The sequence below is a fragment of the Perissodus microlepis genome, chromosome 9 (assembly GCF_051167445.1).
Source record: "Perissodus microlepis isolate ML-2025 ecotype Zambia chromosome 9, ASM5116744v1, whole genome shotgun sequence".
NCBI lineage: Eukaryota > Metazoa > Chordata > Actinopteri > Cichliformes > Cichlidae > Perissodus > Perissodus microlepis.
The window spans coordinates 21,043,505-21,065,029 of record NC_140469.1 but is presented as its reverse complement, the minus strand read 5'-3'; the positions used below and the strand labels follow the sequence as shown (position 1 = coordinate 21,065,029).

At 42.8% G+C, this 21,525-nt stretch overlaps 3 protein-coding genes across 7 annotated transcripts in view; 1 reads left to right on the top strand and 2 right to left on the bottom strand.

The window, feature by feature from the left end:
* Window positions 1-5: 5 nt before the first annotated feature.
* abcf2b (ATP-binding cassette, sub-family F (GCN20), member 2b) lies at window positions 6-6,121 on the bottom strand. The gene is made up of 15 exons (XM_084939579.1): window positions 6,022-6,121; window positions 5,074-5,224; window positions 4,756-4,968; window positions 4,060-4,242; window positions 3,784-3,955; window positions 2,738-2,833; window positions 2,554-2,656; window positions 2,261-2,356; window positions 1,998-2,117; window positions 1,496-1,585; window positions 1,303-1,413; window positions 1,160-1,222; window positions 911-1,039; window positions 627-830; window positions 6-548 (listed from the first exon to the last, which is right to left on the bottom strand). The coding sequence occupies exons 2-15, from the start codon at window positions 5,210-5,212 to the stop codon at window positions 429-431; spliced, it is 1,839 nt and encodes a 612-aa protein (XP_084795705.1). The 5' UTR covers window positions 5,213-5,224; window positions 6,022-6,121; the 3' UTR covers window positions 6-428.
* Window positions 6,122-6,199: 78 nt separating this feature from the next.
* On the top strand, window positions 6,200-13,285 carry chpf2 (chondroitin polymerizing factor 2). The gene is made up of 4 exons (XM_084939577.1): window positions 6,200-7,739; window positions 9,185-9,749; window positions 9,837-10,019; window positions 11,514-13,285. Exons 1-4 carry the CDS (start codon window positions 7,468-7,470, stop codon window positions 12,786-12,788), a joined length of 2,295 nt encoding a protein of 764 aa, XP_084795703.1. The 5' UTR covers window positions 6,200-7,467; the 3' UTR covers window positions 12,789-13,285.
* A 3,317-nt stretch (window positions 13,286-16,602) lies between these two features.
* smarcd3b (SWI/SNF related BAF chromatin remodeling complex subunit D3b) overlaps window positions 16,603-21,525 on the bottom strand; it is a 59,055-nt gene continuing 54,132 nt past the window's right edge. For all 5 annotated transcript variants that reach the window (XM_084939582.1, XM_084939580.1, XM_084939581.1 and 2 more), the window contains 3 exons: window positions 18,874-18,996; window positions 18,356-18,457; window positions 16,603-18,265 (listed from right to left, as the gene is read on the bottom strand). In XM_084939582.1, the coding sequence (XP_084795708.1) occupies window positions 18,212-18,265; window positions 18,356-18,457; window positions 18,874-18,996 (279 nt within the window). In that variant the 3' untranslated portion in view covers window positions 16,603-18,211. The remainder of the gene's footprint in view (window positions 18,266-18,355; window positions 18,458-18,873; window positions 18,997-21,525) is intronic.

Here is a 21,525-nt window from a genome sequence, read left to right as displayed (position 1 = left end):
GTTGCTGTTTTTTAATGTTCCATTTATTCAGACAAACTTATTGCATTACATTGTTAAATAAGGCAGAACTGTAATTTTACATGGGGGGTGGGGAAAGGAAGTCAATTTTTAAATATAAAATATGACCTAAAAGCTGCTGCATACATGTTGAGATAAACAGAATGTGGAAAAATAAAACTTTCCTATGAAGACAGCACAATGGAATGCATTCCAAAATGCACCGAGATGCTTCGGGTGAATCAGCCAATCAGAGAACAGCGGAGGGGGTTTGGGTCATGTTCAGCACGGTGCAGCACTGTCAAACCGATGGAAATACAGTACAAGAGACCGTTTTAGTTCTGGCTTGGACGTTTCCTGCTCATCCCTTCAGGAGTTCGCAGGTCAAATCTGTGATGCGAGATAAAGGAGTGGCTCAGCATGAAGCTCCTCTAGATGTCATGTGCCTGCTGTTTTTCGATCTTTGATTTCAGATGCTCTTTGTATGCCAGGATGTCTCTGTTCCACTTTGTGATGGTCTGCTTCTCACAGACCCAGATCTCTTGAGCCACCTGCAGGAAGGGAGACCATTAGTACAGCAACACTTCTAATCAAGGTCTAATTGATTGCTTTAAGTGATCAGTCCATACCTGCTGAATTAGCCTGAAGTCGTGGCTGACTAGCATCATACCACCCTCGAACTCGTTGATTGCTTCTGCCAACGCATCAATAGTCTCGATATCCAGGTGATTAGTAGGCTCGTCAAGGAACAGCATATGAGGGTTCTGCCAGGCCAGCCAAGCAAAACACACTCTGCACTTCTGACCATCTGACAAATTTCTGATCGGACTGACCTGGAAGATGTTTCAAATGTCAGAATGGTAGAGAGGAGACAAAAAGTAATGGCAATTCTGGGAAAGTATCCCCTTCCTACCTGCTGTTTCCCAGTTAGACCATAGCGACCAATGATCTTCCGCATCTCCTCCTTTTCTTTGATCTCAGGGAAACACTTCATCATGTACTCCAAAGGAGACAAGTCCAGCTCAAGCTGCTCAGTCAGGTGCTATAGAGAAAATTTTAAAAACCCACACGTTTATCTTTAACTGTACCAGCCACCACCACCAGTGTCTAACGCCATGAATCAGATGGAGCCTGTGCAGCATGTTCAAAAGATTTGTTTTACCTGGTGATATCTGCCAATCTTGACGTGAGAATGTTTGCGGATCATACCATCAGTAGGTAGGAGCTACAGAGAAAAGAAGAATAAACCTTATAACTCTGAAATCAACTGGGAGTAGATCCAAGCTGATGATAAAGATGCCTTACCTCTCCCATAAGCAGCTTCAGAAGTGTAGATTTCCCAGCTCCATTGGGTCCCACCAGAGCCACTCGCGTGTCCAAGTCAATACCAAACTCCAGGTCTTTATATATGTACGGCTAAAGGAAACAAAAATCACTAAGTGTGCCAAATAAATCCATATTTTAAAAGGAGGGAAAAATATAAATGCATTATACTCACTGTATTCTCACTGTACTTGAAGCTCACATTCTGAACCATGATAACAGGAGGAGGAATCTTCCCACAGGGAGGAAAATAAAATGACAGAGTCTGTGGGAAACAGGAAGGGTTACTGCTAAGTTGGTAGGTTTCACCACTAACCACAGTCCCTAAAAAACACATACATTACTGATCCAGAAGTTGGAAAAACAACTGCCTAGCTGCAAGCTGAGCAACAGTTTCAAAGGTTGTAGAATAGGAGGCAGAACATCCCCTCTTGTCAAACCAGCTCTCATATTAGATTCAGGAAACCCTCTTCCTGTTAAAGGGAACTTCTTCCTTCCCACTGTCACCAATTGGAGCTCCAAGAATAATCTGATTGACTGGGTTCTCTCCCCGATATTTCAGGCTCTTTACAGTTTAAACTGGCTTGTGACAACCATTGTTGTGAACTACTATTAAGTTAAAAAAAAAAAAAAAGAAAAAAAGAAAGATAAAGTTTAATAGGCCACAGTTACTGTACCTTGTCATTCACGACTCTTTCAGTCAAACCTGATGCAACCATCTTCTGCAGAGTCTTCTCTTTGCTCTGTGCTTGTCGTGCCAGTTTTGCAGAGCCGTGACCAAACCTGGCTATGTAGTTCTAGAAAATTGGGATGCAAAAAAGATAATTGAGTGCAAATGTTACTGTGTGGCTATAGCAACAGTAACTGCTTCATAAAAGGATGCCCAAGTCTCTGTACCAATCAGGCAGTGACACGTGGCCACATGATGTCCCTTTTTTACCTTCATGTGTGCTATCTGGTCCTGTTCCCAGTTAAAGCGCTTCATCTGGTTCTCTTCCAGTTCCTGTCTGGTCTTCACATACTGGTCATAGTTACCCTTATAATGAAAATAGATTTGCACTGTCATCCAACAGGGTGGTACACAGATATATATTTAGTAATAGCCTGCCTCTGGTTTCCTTATTCAGCATTATGTGATTACATGTATAGCAATCTATTCATGATACTTGGAAGCCTACAAAGCATGCTCAGGGTGTTTTCTTTCTGGCAGTCACTTCAGCTGCATGCCCTTACCGTGTAGTACTTCAGTTTCTTCTGATGCAGGTGGATGATATTGGTACACACACCGTTCAGGAAGTCTTGAGAGTGTGAGATTAGCACGAGGATTCGCTTAAACCTGACAAAAACCATCAAGTTGATCAAAAATGAGTCTTAATCCATATCCGACTTAAATGAAGGAAGCAGAGGGAAAACTTACGACTTAAGCTCCTCCTCCAACCACACGCAAGCGTCCAGGTCCAAGTGGTTAGTGGGCTCATCCAGCAGCAGCATGAAGGGCTTGATGAACAAAGCCCTACAAAGATGTCAAACAGCTGAATTTAAAGCAATACTGATAGTTTGTTTAGATTAACTCCTCAAATCTAAAGCTCAGAACTAGTCTTGAATGCTCGTGCTTTCACATTTTAAAATTACAAAAAGCCCTGTGCTTTGTGTGCGATGGATGAAGATCTTCAGGATCAAAGATGAGCAAGTGGTAAAGGTCAAAGCAATATTTAACCAATAAATCCAAAATAACTTTAATTGGTCTTTCTGTACTTTGACATTTACACCAGGACATATATCCAACTCCAGCAACTGTGTCTGAGTGCACACACAAGTTCTATGAAATGTGTGCTTGAAGCAGCTTCGTTATGAAATGAGCAAAACAATAGGATTGTTGGTTTTGGTTCAATATTATAGTGAATATGAATATCAATTTCACACTAGTTTATCTCCTCTCCACACTATAATACAATATTGTATAGGCAGGGCACAATGAAGATCGAGAGACAGGCGAGATATTTTACACAAAACAGACTGAAATGTTAGGACTTAATACCACTTTGGCTATCATGCCAATACCCTATTAGTCATCCAAATGATTCCATTGTCAAACAGGAGATGCTAGAAACGTGATAGTCCCCAGTCTGTGTCACTCACACCAGATCTACTGAGACCACTGTTGCGTTTCTTGTATTAGGGCAACACGTTACACATCACAGAGGGTTCATACTTCTACCTTAATGGATACATTATCACCTCATCCCCCTCCCTGTATTGGTTATCGTGACTACACAGAGGAAATTATAACTTATGCCCACTTTAGTTTCCTGTATGGTAGTGAAGTCAGGACACAATGCTACAGTTTGCTTTTATCGTGTGCGTTTTTCTGTCATTTGGACAAGGGACACAGGATCAGTCGAAAGCTGGAGAGACGAGGATGACCGTAACTCAGTGGTACAGTACTATACGAGCTGTGTCTACCTGGCCAGAGCAACACGCATCCTCCACCCTCCACTGAAGTCCTTCAGTTTCTTCTGCTGCATCGCAGTGCTGAAACCCAAACCGTGGAGGATCCGAGAGGCTCGCATCTCCGCCTTGTCTGCATCCAGCTCCTCCAGACGCTCATACAGCTCCATCAGCTTCTCACACTCAGCTGTTTACAAAAATAAAAAATAAAATAAAAAAATGCATTTATAATACAGCTAAAGCATAATTAGAGAGACTTTTCAACTTCCTGCAGTTTATTTGAACACTCACAGTCTTCATGGGCAAGTCTTTCTGCCTCCTTCTCCAACATGATCCTCTGTTCATCCACCTCCATGACACACTGCAGAGCAGTCTTTTCGCTGGGGGCCATCTCTCGGGTCAAGTGGTAAATATCTATGTGCTCTGGAATGGGAATCTCACGATGTCCAATGGCTGACAACAGCATGGATTTTCCTGGCAGAAAATGAAAAAAAAATAATAATATAGAGAACAATGTTTTGTGGGATGTGATATAAGAACATTTGACAAATGCAAGCTACACAAGGAAGTGTAGCAGAACCAGTGTTGATAAGAGATTCCCTACTGGCCGCTCCCATGGGCCTCAGGTAGGCTATAAAGCTGCCAAAATTTCTGCTTCAACTTTCTAATGCATTTACACCCTAGCATCTGATGTGTCAGTCAGCAGCATCTTTCTCTCATTGGTACTTGCATCAAATACTTAAAACTCAGGAAGGTTTAATTTGGGATCCAACCATTTCATGTTGTCATTGGTTGAAGCCTAATGTCAACTTTATATAATTCCTGTAATATGAACCCTTTAATTTCATCAGTTATTCAGGTTTTTCCCTTTGTCTAAAGGGCCAGATGGTTTTGAAACAGCTGGGGTTTTTTTTTTCCTTTTGGTTTCTAATGTCTGTGTGTTTAAAGTCTTAATAGAAACATACTGCTCCAGGATAAATTAGTTACCTGTGCCATTAAGACCAATGAGGCCATAGCGTCTGCCTGAGTTCAGCTCCAGGCTGGTGTCTGCAAGCAGCTCTTGACCATGGAAGGTGAGCGACAGGCTGCTTATATGGACATCAGTGCTGTTAGGGTGGGAGGCAAGAACACCCGTCACTGCCCGGGCCTCCGTTTTCCGCAGCTCAAACTCATCCAGCTCCTTTGTCAAATTTTCAACACCTATCAAATATATTTAAAAAAAACAAGAGAGCTTCAGTTAGAAAATTTACCACAGGCTGACAATTCCAGTTAGCAATCAGTGCTTTTCCTCAGTCTTCTTCTCACCATTGCTCTCTGCTCCATTAAGCTGGGCCTCTTGTTGTTCACTCTCCCCATTTACTTCTTCAGTTTTCTTGGTGCGCTGGCGAGCTTTGGCAGCCTCCTTCTTCTTTGCTGCTTTCTTCTTAGCCAGGTCAGACGGCATGGTTGTGCAATGCTACATTATAGGAAAAGAAAAACACAGAAATGATATGGATGAAGAAGAAACTAAGACCAAAATAGAATCGCAGTGTGTCAGGAGAATCGTGATCATAGGTTGTTTAACGGTTTCTCAATTTTCCAATTGGTCTTAGTCTACCAGTTAAATGTCAGAATATAAATGAGGGTAAAAATGACTAATCGCTTACATAATGAGGCGCCAGGACCAACCTCGGTACACTTGCCTGTTTACCATAATGTTAAAAATGTGCCGGTAATTGAACTCACCGTATAACACCATTTTACAGATGACATTAAAAAGTAGGCTAACTTTGAGTATAAAGGCCTAAAATGTCTAAGGACAGCTAAATGACAGTAATAGCGGTGATAATGCTCCCTCCCCAAGCCCGCATTTTGTTTCCTTTCAGTCCCACCTGCCCGCACGTTGGGCTTTTTGCGGTATAACGCATGATAGCATAGCTGTTAGCAGCCTACACGTCACACTTTGTCATTTCACAGTTAACCAACCATAATAAATACCATGGTCTAAGGAGCCCAGAGTGTCAAACATAAAAAGTAAATCGTAATAGTTTTTATAAGCCGGCTATTTAGCGCGTTAGCCCCTTAGCTAAGCTAACAACGGTAGCCAGGCCTGAGCAGCTAAAGCTAACTTGACGCAGGGCCCCAAGTAGCTTCGAAAAACTCTCAAATCGGCTAACTAGAGCTTACCCCCACATCTGTGTTTATCTTAAAATAAAACAGCTTACATGTCATACAACCGTGGCAGCTCTCATACAGTGTTATTCCCTCTCTTACCTAAATAATGAACCGCTGTTCTCCTGAGCACACCGACAGTCTCGTGTCCACTTTTGCCGGGTGGATGTAGCCGCTCGCCAAGCCGCCAGACGGACCATATATGGTCAAGGAGGGCGGTGAAGATGTAAGTTCCCTCCTCTTCTCGTGGGACTGCAGTAAAAATGTCCCTTTACCCATCAACTGAACCTTAAATTAACTACTAAATAAGCCAAATTTATATATTTCTTAGGTAGAACTAAAGAGACGGCTTATGAGTTGAAAACTGGCACTGACTAATGGGTAGATATTGCATTTATGAGGTTTTGCCATCCTAGTAAGGCTTCTTTTACCCTCTTATCACTAAGATGTTGTGTTGATACGTATCTAACACATTCGTGCGTTCAATGTGATTTTCTAGGGGGAATTTATTTTTAAGTACTGCTTTCACTAAGAAGAGATCTGCCGGTAGCTGCTCAGTCGGGGGGTGATGCTGCGGCAGCACTCGGCGGTCGGTGATGAGGTTGAAGAGGGACGCTGTTTCAGCGCTGTCTGTGTGGCACTCGGATTTTTTGAGGAAGTCAGGAAACTGACGGAGATGGACGACAATGTGCACGGCTGTGCTTCGTAGCTTTCCTCCCCGGTATGAGCTGTGTTACATGGGATCTCCTTCGAGTCAGCATTCGTGGAGATGGATCGTCGTTTGTGTACGGAAACAACGGACTCGACGCTAGCTCGCTAGCTCGGCTCCCTAATGCTTTCCTCTGGTGGAAAACGATACTGTGGAGTTCATACTTCCGAGTATTCTCGCTTCGGGTTGTCTTTTATTACTGGTAACCAGATAAACGGTTAACTTTACTAGTTCATCGTCTAGCTGCATTAGTTAGCTGACTTTGGCTTCTAGCTAACGCCATCCCAAAATAGTTAAGCTAATTAACGTAACGGTTAAAAAACCACCAGAGTAACGTTACACAATTTTTATGACAACGACATTTCTGAGTTTTTCTTCCCTTTTTGTTATCTTAAAATTTTGACTCGCAGTGACTGTTAATCATGCGAAAATATCTGTATGCATTTCATCTTTCAGATGAACAAAGTACTTCATTCCGGTAGCTTTACAGTTTGGTCATCTTCCGTTGTGACGTTGGATTAAAAACTACATTTCTTGCATTTGTCAAACAAAAAAAACATTTAAAAAGTGCTGTAACATGTAACGTTTAGATTTAATCATTCGTTATAGGCTGAGTAGAAACTTCACTACCTCGCTGAAAGGGACTGGGAACAGACTTTAATTTTAAGCCAGTTTTCTGTCATTTTGTTTACTCATTTCGGTTCAGATTTATCAAAGACGTGTTAACATATGGCAGGAGTGTTGGCACTATCAGTGCTCTAGTTTTTTGTTGTTGGGATTTTTTTTTTAAATTTTTTTCCCAGCACAGCCACAATAAGTGTAGCTCATAACTGCCAGGGATGCGTCTCTCCTCATTTTTGGCCCTGTTCAGGCCTGCTTTACCCCTTATCCTGGGGCTGTCTCTTGGATGCAGTCTGAGCCTTTTGATGGTGTCCTGGACCCAAGGAGACACGGAGGACTCCTGTGGAGATGAGCTGGGCAATGGCGGGCGGTTTTTGGGTGGGGGAGAGGGCCACAGAGATTCAAGAGATGGAGCTGGAGACGCAGACTTTCAGCCACGCATAGTGCCCTATCACAAGGACCCAAACAAGCCGCACAAGAAGGTCCTCAGGTAAGTGCGGGAGGTATGGTCACTGTTTCCAGGTGCTTAAAGAAGGATCACAGGAAGCATTGCTCGACTTTTAATTGAAAGAAGCTGGAGACTTTTTCCACACAGTGTGGATTTGCATTTAGTTAATTCCCCATTTTACATTCTTACATTTAATTCCCCCCTGCAATGCTCTCATTGCACTGAGGGGGGTACAGAGAATAAGTGGCCTGTAGATTACAGATTATGCCACAAATTCCTTCAGAAAACCCACATGGATGCAAAAGATTGCATCCATTTTCTTTTTTCAATTTTATTTCTTATCTTTTTTATTTATTTCTACTGGCTCTGATCATCCCACAAGGATGATCAGGTTTTCTCTGTCAGTACAACCATTCCTTGGAATAATCTCCCAGATGAGATCTGATTGGCCAGCTCACTGTGGTCTTATAAATGTTTCTTACAGACATATTTTTTAAAAGCAGGCCTCTCCTGTGCTTACACTTTTTATTTCTATCAATCCTCTTTAAGTATTGATATTTACGTTCAATTTTATGTTTCATTTGCTTTTTTCCTTTTTTCTGTTGTGAAGCACTGTAATTATTGTCATTATTTAGCAGGGTCATCTTTTTCAAAGATGACCATCGGCAATTTTGGAGGGGGGAGATATAATAGTACACCTCATAGATGGGATTTTGTGTACAAATTTAATCCTACTATCATTGAAATTGTTCTTTTTACAGAGATGATTTTATGTGGAACTTTAGCTACGCTTTTGAAGCTCCTTAAAGTAGCAGGACCTCAAAACTTAACTGACATAGCTTAAGTAGTTCTCTAGATATAGTTGTGTGTAAATGCCCCCACAGAAAATACTGCCCATAAAAGGCTTAAAAATACCACTGACATCATTGCAAAAATATATATTTTATATAGTGTTGTTTCAGCTCATTTACTGGTTCTTTTGAAAACATCATGCATGCTCATTTTTACTACTTAATAAAATGTATGATTTACCAAGCCATTCCTAGAAGTGAAGGAGTCAAGGATGCTTCCCAGGGATCATCTGCATACATTTGGATATTAACATTTTGGGATACAATAGGTAGATTATTGCTATAAAGTGATAATAAAAGGGGCCTGGGTACGGAGAAGTGTGGGACTCCTGTAGAACACGCAAAAAAAGGAGATTTGATAACATCCATAGCATAGATTAACATTTTCTGCAGAAAAAATATATAGTGCCAATTCAGATAAAATAACTTGGTATCAAATTCCTTCTTTAAATCCAAAAAGACACCACCTACACAAACATTTCTATCCAATTATCTTTTATTTCATAGCCACTTAGTATCTGCATCACATTAGTATCTTGTGATGGAAACAAGTTCACGCTTATGAGAAGATACTTTTTATGCATCGGTGTTCTTGCTGTTTGCTGTAATTGCTCCCTCTTTGCCCTCTTTCTTCAGAACACGATACATCCACACTGAACTGGGCATCAGAGAGCGACTCCTGGTGGGCGTGCTCACTTCTCGGGCCACCCTCAACACGCTGGCCGTAGCGGTGAACCGCACAGTTGCCCACCACTTCCACCGGACCTTCTTCTTCACAGGCCTGCGCAGCCCCAAGGTGCCTCACGGGATGACTGTGGTTGCCCATGGCGACGATCGCCCGGTGTGGCTGATGTATGAGACGGTACGTCACCTCCACCAGCACTACGGCTCGGAATACGACTGGTTCCTATTAGCCCAGGATGACACGTACATGCAGGCGGATCGGCTGTCGGAGCTGGTGGGCCACCTCAGCGCAGGTCAGGACCTGTATATGGGCAGGGCAGAGGAGTTCATCGGTGGTGAGGAGAAGGCACGTTACTGCCACGGAGGCTATGGCTACCTGCTGTCCCGCAGTCTGCTGGCCCGTCTGCAGCCCCATCTCGACACCTGCCGCAATGACATCCTCAGCGTGAGGCCTGATGAGTGGCTGGGCCGCTGTATTATCGACTACCTGGGTATGAGTTGTGTGGAAGTGCACCAGGTAAAAACACAGACTTTGAAATAAGTAGTTTAATCAGTAGGAGGATTGTCCGCTATATTAATATTTATATGTGCATGTTTTTCGCAGGAGATGACCTACCGTTATTTTGAGCTTGGGAAAAATGCAGACCCAGAGCGTGAAGATAGCCCAGAGTTTAAAAATGCCTTCACAGTGCATCCTGTGTCTGACCCAAATCTCATGTATCGACTGCACAAACGCTTCAGCCACATTGAGCTAGAATGGACTTACTTGCAGATCCAGCAGCTGCAGGTTTGTAATACAGGTTTTGTTTTTCGCTCCTATAAACATTTTTTTCTGCCTGACTCATCACTTCTTAGTCAAAATTTAGTATACAGTTTGTTCTTATTTCACCACACCCTCTTCAGGACCTGAGTCAGTAATTCCTGACTGAAACAATATTTATATGCCAGAAAACCAAGAGAAGGGATGTGGTGTTGTGCCGAGTATGATCTGCCTGAGAAACCTTATGTAATTAAAGTAGCTGCTAATGACAGTTCATTAGAGTTGTTTTGACTTAAGGTTACAGCACCACAGAGCTATAAAATAAGTCATGACTTTATTAGACATAACTTATTCTTATGGCTAATTTTTGTGTATACTGGTTAAAGCACAAGGAACACTTGATACAGTACAAGTGTATCAAGTACGTTTGTACAGTACTGTACAAACGTTTTAAGCCACCATTCATTTACTTACAGTTTACTACAAAAGTGGGAAATACTGCAGCATGCAAACATACATGGAAATACAGTATATAAGGCAAAAACAGAGTTTGTACAATTCTAATGGCTTTTAATGCTTTTAATTCATTGACAGTGTGGTTGGAATCATGGTCATGCTGAAAAACTGCTGCCAATTAGATATTTTCCACATGATACTGTATGGTGGATCAAAACCTGATGGTACTTTTTTGTGTTCATGATTTGACAAGATCTCCAACACCACTGGCTGAAATGCAGTCCGTATATACTGACAATGATTTAAACCAAAAATGTCAAATTTGGATTCATCACTCCATAAACTGTTTTCAGTTCGGTTATTGTGTAATTTGGCATTTCCTCCCTGTTTCTCTTCCTTAATCAGATGGATAATCAAAAAAATGACCTGTGACATCCTTTTCCAAATCAACTTCGCTCGACTGTGATGGAAAAAACTGTGAGGGAAGGGCCGTAAAAAGACTTGGCTTAGACAAGGCTATTTAATAATTTCATGATGGATGTTGATGACAAGTGTCTGCCCATCTTAGATACTTTGCCCAACATGTTCTTACCATCTTCTTTTCTGCAGGTCATATAAAAGAACCACGGGGGAAAGAGGCTGCATTTTTAAAGGACATAAATAGATGTTAGTTGCTCATCTTGTCAACTCGTGTTTTCTCTTTTGCTGGAGAAATGATCCAGTCTAACTCCCTACATTCCTCACGCAAGACAACAACTTTATAGAAAGCAGGTTTTATCACAACAATGCAGCGTTCCCCTGTGGGTTTAACAGCCTGTCACTGAGGATGTTAAACATATCAGGTTATGTCATGAAGCACACTTTTAATTAACATTTACATGATCTGTGTCACCTGTCAGTTATGTTGATTATCTTTAGTGATAGTTGGGTTGCTGTGAATTCTTTTCCTGTATGCTCTGCATTTTCTTCATTTATATTTTGAGAATTTTGAAGCTCTTATCTCCTGCATTTTGGCTGTAGGTGACATATTGCTAGACACCTCTGATTTTTGTGTGCACTCATCAGATGCAGATCAGTAACCTGAGTGACCTGACACCAGAGGGCAAGGCTGGAGTGACGTGGCCGATAGGAATCAACCCTCCCTTCAAACCCAGGACGCGTTTTGAGGTCATAAACTGGGAGTACTTTACGGAAGAGCACATTTACTCCTGCGTCGATGGCTCCCCTAAATGTGAGTTGAGAGGTGTCAACCGCGCCGACGTCAATGCAATTCTAGAGATTGCGGTCGAGCGTCTCAACGAGCGCTACCAGCCACAGCTACGGTTCCGCAAGAGGCGTCTGCTTAATGGGTACCGTCGCTTTGATCCCACACGTGGTATGGAGTATATACTGGACCTCGCGCTGGAGGCCTACACCCAGAAAGGCCACAGCCAGGTCATTGCCAAACGAGTCAACCTGCTGCGACCTCTAAGTTCAGTAGAGATTATTCCCATGCCTTATGTGACAGAAGCGACACGGGTGCAGGTCATCCTGCCTGTCACTGCCCAGGATCAGGACTATGTTGGGAACTTCCTGGACATGTACGTGATGAACACTCTGGACACCCATGACAATGTTTTACTCACGTTCTTGTTCATCTACGATCCTTTCGATGCGCAGAGAGTCAGTCAGACTGACGTGTTTGCTGGCGTCAAGGCTATGATTGGGGAAGTGGAGAAACGCTACGGAGACGTGAAGATCCCCTGGATCAGTGTGAAGACCGAGGTGCCCTCACAGGTCAAGCTAATGGACATCATCTCCAAGAAGCACCCGGTGGACACGCTATTTTTCCTGGCCAGCGTTTGGACAGAGGTCAACGCTGACTTCCTGAACCGCTGCAGAATGAATTCCATCAGCAATTGGCAAGTCTTCTTCCCCATCCACTTCCAGGAGTACAACCCAGCCGTCCTCTACCGTGACCAGCAGCCCTCTGCTGCCTCCTCCTCCGCTGCTTCGGAGTCACTGCGAGACGGACACTTTGACCGGCACGTCTTCGACGAGGCCTGCTTTTACAACGCCGACTACATGACCGCACGGACGAAGATGGCTGCCGACATCCTGGATAACGAGGAGCTCCTGGAAAGCATGGACGTGTACGACATCTTTGTCCGTTACTCGGGCCTGCATGTGTTCAGAGCAGTAGAGCCGGCGCTGATTCAGAAATACGTGCGGCGGACGTGCAATCCCCGCTTCAGCGAGGACATCTACCACCGCTGTGTTCTCAGCAACCTGGAGGGTCTGGGGTCACGCTCGCATCTAGCCATGGCTCTGTTTGAGCAAGAGCAGGCCAACAGCACATAGAGCTTGGACTGAAGGACACTGAATGTGATTTTTGTTTCCTTTCTTTCTTTCTTTTTTTTTTTTTTTTTTAAACGTGGTACTTCTTGCATCCACACACTGAAATTCTCACCCCTGAACAAGGTGGAAAGAAGTCAGGACTGTTTTTGACACTCCAGCAGCTGCAAATAAACCCTCTGACTTATGACTGTGTAACTTTAAACCTGTCTTGTCCAGACCTGTTGAACCATTACTGATGTTAACGTCACTTTGAGAAGCCGTTACTTGTATTCCGGTCGAACAACAATATTTATAGCCCCCCCTTTTTTTCCTTTTGTTGTTTTTAAAGACAATAATAAATTAACATAAGCCTTTATTGTTAGAAGTGAATAAGAGGGGAAAAAAACTTGAGCCATAAGTCTTCCTTTTGTGAGGATTTTTTTAAGTAATACTGAAACAAGCTGCCTTTTCTTTAAACTTTGTTCTCTTTAAGAGGTATTAAAGAGTGATACTTCTGCTCAGAGTTGTTGCTTCATTTATTCAAGCTCACAGTGTAAAAGACTCAGTCTCATTAGACAAAACGCGGCGTGCTTGGACAGTTATTCCTGGAGGTATCTGTTGTCTGCTTGGCAGAGCTGAAGAAAAGCCAGAAAAGATTCTGTGGTCAGTAAAGATGGTGTGTTCACATTCACAATAATGCATCTTGTAGTGTTCTCAGTTTTCCCAAAAGCTGCGTTGCAGAGAGCCCCAGAGGCAGTGAACAGTTTGTTCCAAAGCTGCCTGCTCGTCGCATTAAGTCAGTGAATCTCCACCCCTGCCCGGGCCTCCTTGAGTTTTGGCAAGCGTTCTGCATGCACGTCTTTTTTTTGGGGGGGGTGAACTCAGTGCCCGGAGGGAGGGTCGGGGTCTGCAGCGGCTGAGGTGGTTAACCTTGACATGGCGGTGGTTAAACGGTCTGAAAGGCTTACTTCACTCACCTTTCTCCTGTCGGCTCGGGAGAACAGAGAAGCAGCAGAGTTAAAGGAGCTCTTTCTGAGACGGGAGCAAAGCTGCAGTCAGCATTACAGCCACTGCTGCAGCTCCCCGTTGGAAGCGCCTCCACCTGCTTCCTCGTGGTGAGGCCAGTGAACAATAAAAGGCCTGTGTGCCACCTCTGAGGAGCGCCTGGTTCATGGAAGAAACGAAACCCACCAATGAGGCAGGGCACAAAGCCAGAGTGTACGGCAGGGCCGTGCAATCCCCCCCCTCGCTTTATTCTGCAGTTAATTGAAGAAACTGAAAAATTCAAAAGCTCACGGAGACTGTATTCCCTGTGATCACGTGTGCATTAGCTGGTGTTTGATTCGGGGGATGAAAAAATCAGCTCACACAATACAGAATCACTCTGCTGTTCACTAAGTCAGTATTAAAAGGACACTTCACCCTAACATATAATTGATGCCCTTCTCCTCTGCCCTGTAGTTTAGAGTTCTTTCCATTTTGGATGTATCACCTGTAGAGATGTCAGCCTTCTATTGAATATAATAGAACTTAATGGCACTCAGCTTGAGTTGCTCAAACGGCCAAAAATTACATTTAAATAACTCAGCAGCTAAACTCGATCATTGAAAAAAAAGTCACAAACCCAGCTGCAGGCACTTTCTTCAACTGCAAGCTGGGAAATTAATAAAATTTTGATTTCAGGTGAAATTTGGTCTTCTACCCATCAATAAAATGACTACAGTGCAATGTTTTGTTTTGCCTGTCAGCCCATCTTTGTCATGTAGTCACATCCCTCCTCACCAGGCTGTGGCATCTTTGCGTCACTTCATATTTATCCATTAGTTTTTTAAAATGTTAATAATAATGATTAAAGTTCAAGGAAAGTCCAGATGATTAAAAGGCAAGTTTTGTCTTTTATACAAACTCTTTGCCTAATCATCTTCTTCCTGATGTTTACCTCTGGGAGTCGCCACGGCAGATCTTCTGCCTCCATCTCACTGTAGCCCGCAGCTCTCTCCATGTCCTTTCACTACATCCATGAACCTTCTCTGTGGTCTTCCTCTTTTCCTCCCACCTGGTAGTTCCATATTCAACATCCTTTCTCTGATATATCCACTATCCCTCCTCTCCTCATGCCCAAAACATCTCAGCCTTTGTCTCCAAACCTCAGTCTGAGCTGTTCCTCTGATGATAACTATTTCTAATCCCATCACTTCTGGTCACTCCCAGTGAAACTATTAAAACCAGCACATGTTTGTTAAAGTGCTATTTGGTTAGAATAAAAGTTGGAATCAAATTAAGGAATGAATCCCTTTGTGACAAGCGAGATGGCAAAACTTCTGCAACTCCCAGAGACAATCCAACCAATCCAATCCTATGAAACACTGTAGACAAAAACCGGTAAATATAAAACACTTGGAAACTGGTTTCATATCTATGCAACAATATCACGTTGTATAGTAAAAGCTGGTTTTGAGTTTCTACGCAGTGTAACCGATAGGGTTTCACTTATCTTTGAGCCAAAAAACTGCAGATGGACCACAGAGTTGAAGACTTTTCTTCTAACTCCAAAAAGCTATTTCTATAATTAAATGTTTAAGTAAAACCCTAAAGTCTGAGAGCTTTATGGAGTCACATACTAAACTCATCTCACTAAGTAACTTTTGTTTCACTGCACTCAAATGAGCTTTAGTCACCAGATCAGGGATGTGGTGGGGACAGGAGATTCTGATCATGGCTGTGCAGCACCTGTGTGATGCTGTCATGTAATCATGGACCAAACTCTCTGAGGAATGTTTCCAGCACCTTTCAGTGTGGAGTTTCCCTGCTCTCCCGGTACTCCGTCTTCCTCCTTCAGTCCAAAGACATCCGTGTTAGGTTAAGTGTCAACTGAGTGTGAATGAAGTTGTAAAAAAAAAAAAAGACACATTAGATCTCATGTCATTTACAAACTTTGGCAAGCGCTTCTTTATTTACATCCAGGCTGTCTCGCAGTGTCACAGCTGTTTTCCCTTTTTTTTTTCTGTAGTATGTAATCACCAAACAAGATTTGCTCTTTACAGATATACAGCATTATGTATACTATAACCTTCCTGTCGGCGACCCTCTGACAACAGTGTAAACAGAGAAAAAGAGCAGCTCCCGCTCTTCGGGAACACATGCACGGATCGAGACAGACATGTCAACAGCACACCAGGGTTTAGTGACAGAAGACACAGCAGTTTGTTAACACTTTTATCAGACGCCGCTCGAAGCCGAGGAGCTGCAGCTCGTAGATTCCTCCACAAGAGGGTGCTAGTGAACAGCAACGTGAAGGCCTCGGCCATCCATACAAAGAAAAACAAAATCATAATAATAAAATTAAAAAAAATCACTGGGTCAGACACAGGACCGAGATACTACCTATGACTACTTTTTCTCCTCTAAAGAGTGCAGTTAATATAATTTAGTCCTAGTAACAAAAACACGCTCAGAAAAGTCACACCTACAGTTAGTTGCTGGTAGGGTATGTTGGATTTTTTTGTAGTTTTTTTTTTGGCAAAAAAGGTTTTCAGAAGGCATTTCAAAAAATGTGACGGGTCTCGCTCTCGTCACACACACACTCACACTCACACACACACACACACACACACACACACACACACACTGGTATGCCAGCTTTTCATATTTACACAGACCGTCTCGCAAGGTGTGATAGTGAACGTCTATGGAGCATGCATAGGTCATCGTGAAATCGTCCAATCGCCTTTTTGAGTACGCTGGGATGATAAAAGGGGTCTCAACCGTGACGAAGAGAGTCCCAACAAAGAGTTACAGCACAGTGCAAAGAAGTCCCCCCCCCCACCCCCTCCACCCACCAACCCACCCAATCTAGAAACTGCAGAGAAGAAAATCCTCCATCCTGACATTACGACATATACATACAACTCATGTGTCATTTAAAAAAACAATAACAAAACAAAACAGGTGTAACATGAGAACGGTGCAGATTATATCACGAGTTACAGCTACTGAGACTCAGAGCGAGGGAGGGCTCTCTCTCTGTTGCAGCTTCCAGCTCCCACGATGCACACGGGATGGACCTAAAATAAATCATCCCGAACCCAAGATAGTACACAGAAGAACACTAACATTCCTGCCCTACTAACTCAAAACTCATGGAGCTCCCATACTGCAACACCCCCTCCCGAAATCCTCCAAAACAAACACACACACACGCTCGCACACACACGCTCGCACACACAGATAGTCTGCCGTATACTGTACAGCTGGCCCTCTTAAGGGGAAGAAAAAAAAATATTTACATTCACATCTGTAGAAAAGAAATTAATTTCTCTCTTTTTTTTTTTTAATGCGTGTGTTTGTAACATAAAAAAATGCAGAAATAGACAAAAATCCACAGAGCTGAGCTTAAAAGTTCACTGATGCAAGAGTTCAAGAGTTAAGGAAAGCTTTTGGGAGCACTTTTTTTAAAATACTCTGGCGTGTTTGGATTTATTCAGTCGTTTCTGTTAAACCCAGGTCTGAGATTTTGCCAACATCTGTTTCAGTGATCGCTCTCTCTTCTCGCTGCAACCTTTGGTAAAACCTTCAGGACGCTAACGGGCAAAAAGTACGACGCGACAAAGAGGCAGTGAGTGACGGAACATTTAGAGGCATATCTGTTTCTCTATGATTATTATGTTCAGGATCAATACTGTTTGTTTTTTTCCCTTCATTGAAACACTTATTCTTACTACAGTATAAACAGATGTAGCTGATAATGTCATAATACTTCAGTTTGGTTAATTTACTGTAAAAAGAAGTCTTTTTTTTTTCTATTCTTTTTTTTTTCTATCCACACCTCTGGTTTACGTGCAGCATCCTGTGCAACCACCCGGTGCGTCACGCTGTCGTCGCGACTTTGCTGGTGTAATTAATCGACAATTCGAGCACGCTCTCCCCCTAACGAGGACAAAGGAAAAGCACTCTCTCCAAAAAGAATACGAAAACAAAATAAAGACTCATCCAGAGCAGCCGCGGGGCTCTGACTGTGTCAGCGGGTTACGTCATGAGCGTTTGTCACTGCACAGTCTTGAGACGAGAATCCGAAAACACAGTGGCGTGCGAGCAGCTGGTCGAGAAGGAGCTTTTCTATTGACGTTTATTTACAGAGCGGAAGCTGGCGTCGTCCTCCGAGGGGATGAATCCACGCTTTCAACCGCGATGCCTTCGCAGCCCTGCGCTAACACGGGACGTGGAGGAGATGGGGGACCACAGTACGCTGCTGCTGTCTGGTGAACCCCTCCTCTGATTACACTTCAAAACACAGCTATGAAATTGATTAGTCACCTCTGAGATGAAGCCTCCTTTAGACTGTAGAGGTTTAAGGAATCACCAGACATCAGCAATGACCTCACACACACACACACACACACACACACACACAGAAATCAGACTCAGGAATCCAGGAGGGCCTCTTTTGTTTAGGTGTTGCGGACCGCTAAGGCCTGTTCCAGCTCCTGTCTCCTCTGCTGGATCTGTCACGGGGAAAAGCAGGAGGTAAATCTGACTGCTGTCATGCGAACATATGGAAGCAGAGCTTGCAGGTAAAGGTGTCCGCAAGTCACCTTGCAGTAGAAATAGCGGCTGACGGCCTCTTGGGACCAGGGTTCGTGGTAGAACGCCGCCCTCCGCTCCTCTTCAGGGTTCCCCACCACGTCTGTCATTAACTGCGGCCGAAGAGACGACGAAGCCGTTACAAGCAGGTCTATTTTTAGCATTAATTAACAAAATAATCTATGTAGTCTGCAGCGGGCAGCGATCGATCCGCTTGTTCTCCCGGTAGTTCATCTCAAAAACTGCCAAACTGAAGCCTTGAGGGCACTCCAGCTGGGTTTGGGCTTTTAGTTTGTGCATTTATTGCTAAACAGTAATTATAGTTATTAATTGAATAAAGCAAATGAATACCCATTAGTGCAATTAAAATGTCAGCCAAAGAGAAATCATCACTATTAAATGACCCTTTAGTTTCTTTAATTTACATTAATGAATTCTTCTGCTTTTTATTTTCCACTTTCATTCAACATCCACAGGACGTCTGTCGGCTAACATGCAGGCTTGATAGATATAAAAAGAAGTGTGCAACCTTAAAGTCTCGGCTCTGGGATTTGAGCCAGTCCTGGATGTAGCCCTTGGGATCTCTGGAGAAACTCAGCATGAAGTCCCTCTGGATCTTCAGCTGATTGATGGACTCGATGGTCTCATGGATCTGAACGGAAACACACATATCACACGTCACAGTGCTGTTGCTGTTTGTTCATTTGACGCTGCAATTATCCTGTGAAAATGATACAATATCTAGCAGGAAAAGCAAAATATCTCAGGAAAACTGACTTTATCTAACAGTGGGAGGAGGACGGAGACTTCTGATCCGAAGCTGCCGACCTCAGCAGCACAGAGGCTAACAGCAAACCTCTGTGTCAAATCTACGCCGTAGGCTGGAAATGTTATAGAGCCTGTACTCTACTGTGATTGGCTTATTCAGTCGATTCCTCCTGTGCGTTTCTGGCTACTTTTTTGTCGCAATTTTTTGAATTTTTCAGTGATTTATCATCTCCTCGTTGCAACAACTCACAGATGACAGCAAAGTCCTGGGAATAAATGTGAAGGACCATACAATGTGGGGGAAAGTTGAGAACAAATAAGTTTGCCTGAGAAAAAAAAAATCTGACCATGACAAAGAGCGGGAGGGAACAAAATCCCAGCATTTGTTTCTGTCGTGGCAGGCTCTGCATATAAAGATCCCGAAGTCTAACCCACCTGGAAAAGCGAGTAGGGTAAATTTTCACTGACCTGCCTCAACTGACTCGTGACATGCTGACAGGTATTCTCTTGTATTACAAGTTTTCTTGAATTTTATTGATCAAATATAAAACCGAGGGAATCTAAACATCTGATAAAGGCGAAGGATTTTACACATTTTCTTATCTTTTTAAAATTCACTATTTTAACCAAATTTCTGGTGAGTTTAAAGGTACTTTGGTGTATGAAGGTGGCTCGTGATGTAAGAAAAAATACAGACTGTATATAAAGGATGGAGGTAGCGTTCATTTGTTAAGTCTCAAGTTGAGTGTTTCTAGCGTTAACCATCTTTGCGAACACTGTACGCTCTGGACTCACAGGGTCCCACGTTAGTCGTCGTTTCACTCTGATGGGACCGTAGTTTTTCAAAATAAAACCACACCAAGTTCAATCTGGTCTACAACCTGCGATTGAGCCCATGAACTTGTGTGGAAGGTGTTTACTGAGACCACAGATCAAGTGGGAAATAACACTGACTTCTCTGCAATTTGACTATTTTGTGCAGCCAGAGGAGTCGCCCCCTGCTGCTCATTAGGAAGAATGACGATTTAAGCACCTTCACTTTTCACACCCAGAAGCTTCATCCATCTTTTCGGACTTTTTGGGGAAACGTGAGTAGTTTTTGATGTGTGTCAGTGGGGATGGTTTTTCTATTCGTTTCCCCAAATTTATTGTTGCCCATGTTTGGAGTTATGGTTACCTTTCGAGCCATCACAGACAAACGTGAGAGTAATTTTACGCTTTAAAGGTCAAAATGTTAAAATGAGAACCATAACTCTGTATTTATCTGCTGCTTTATGACAGGTATTCACTTTCTGAGCTTTAAACCTGCAGATCTGCAGAAAACAAAGCAGGTTTTAAATGTTGATAAAAGTGTTGAATTTTAATATCAAGGTCATAAATATTTATATTTTCTTCCTGCTACAGAAACATGTGACACCAGGGAGTTAACTCATTATTCATGATTATCCATCCTTCAGTGCTTTTACAGGTCACTTTAATTGATTATTTTACATAAAAACATACCGACTCTTGCTGACTCGGGCCTGTATTTGATAATTCTCTCACTGGTATGTCTTCTGACACTCTATTTGGTATTAGAAAAATGGCGAATTTAATTAGGTGAACACGGAAATTGATCCATCTATCCACCCATCCATCCATCTCATTAACAGCTTGTCTGTTTCAGGGTCGCTGAGGAGCGGGAGAATATCGTAACAGCTGTCACTGAGCAGGAAGTTAGATACACCGTGGACAGGTGACCAATCCACATGGCCAGTTTAGAAATATCATTTAACCTAAAGTATGCGTTTGGACTGTGGGAGGAAGCTCGAACACAAGAAATCAACTGTGTTAATGGAAATACCGTTTGCAAGACTTGCATCAAGCAGTATCAAGAGTATTCTCAGAAGTTCAGAAATAGGTTCTCTGCTATTATTAAGATACAGCAACTGTGCAAAAGACTTGACTCACCTATAATTTCTTGGTACTTTACTTCTAAGGAGCCAGACTTTCTTATAATGTTTAAAGTAGTCTCGAGGAAAAACTCTCCAGCTTTCAGGTCTTTCAAAGGTTTTTCTTCGGGCATTTACTGCCATTTCACCCAGTTTCAGTCCAGTTCTTGTACCTGAGCTTTTTCATAGGAATTTCTTTCCCTCGTTCAGCCACTTAACACCGACTTATGAACCATTCAAGCACAAAAAGGCACCAAAATTTACTAATGTTGTGTCTACCCATAACAGACAACTGAGCAAAAAGTCCATTTTAAATGAGCGGCTTGTCATAAAAAGACATATTTTGTTTCCATTTCTTGAGCTGCATCTACGAAAATGCCAGAGATACCACAGTTTGACAGGCATAAAATAGGATTAGCTGAAAATTTAAAGAAAATTTAAGAAACTGGACAAGTGGAGGACAAAAGAAGAAGCTGTAGGAA

Coding starts and splice junctions, on each gene's coding strand:
- chpf2 (XM_084939577.1), top strand. CDS start 7,468: ATGCGTCTCTCCTCATTTTTGGCCCTGTTCAGGCCTGCTTTACCCCTT. Junction 7,740..9,184: donor CCGCACAAGAAGGTCCTCAG/GTAAGTGCGGGA, acceptor CTCTTTCTTCAG/AACACGATACATCCACACTG. Junction 9,750..9,836: donor GTTGTGTGGAAGTGCACCAG/GTAAAAACACAG, acceptor TGTTTTTCGCAG/GAGATGACCTACCGTTATTT.
- abcf2b (XM_084939579.1), bottom strand. CDS start 5,212: ATGCCGTCTGACCTGGCTAAGAAGAAAGCAGCAAAGAAGAAGGAGGCT. Junction 2,357..2,553: donor AGAAACTGAAGTACTACACG/GTAAGGGCATGC, acceptor TTTCATTATAAG/GGTAACTATGACCAGTATGT. Junction 1,223..1,302: donor TGAAGCTGCTTATGGGAGAG/GTAAGGCATCTT, acceptor TTTTCTCTGTAG/CTCCTACCTACTGATGGTAT.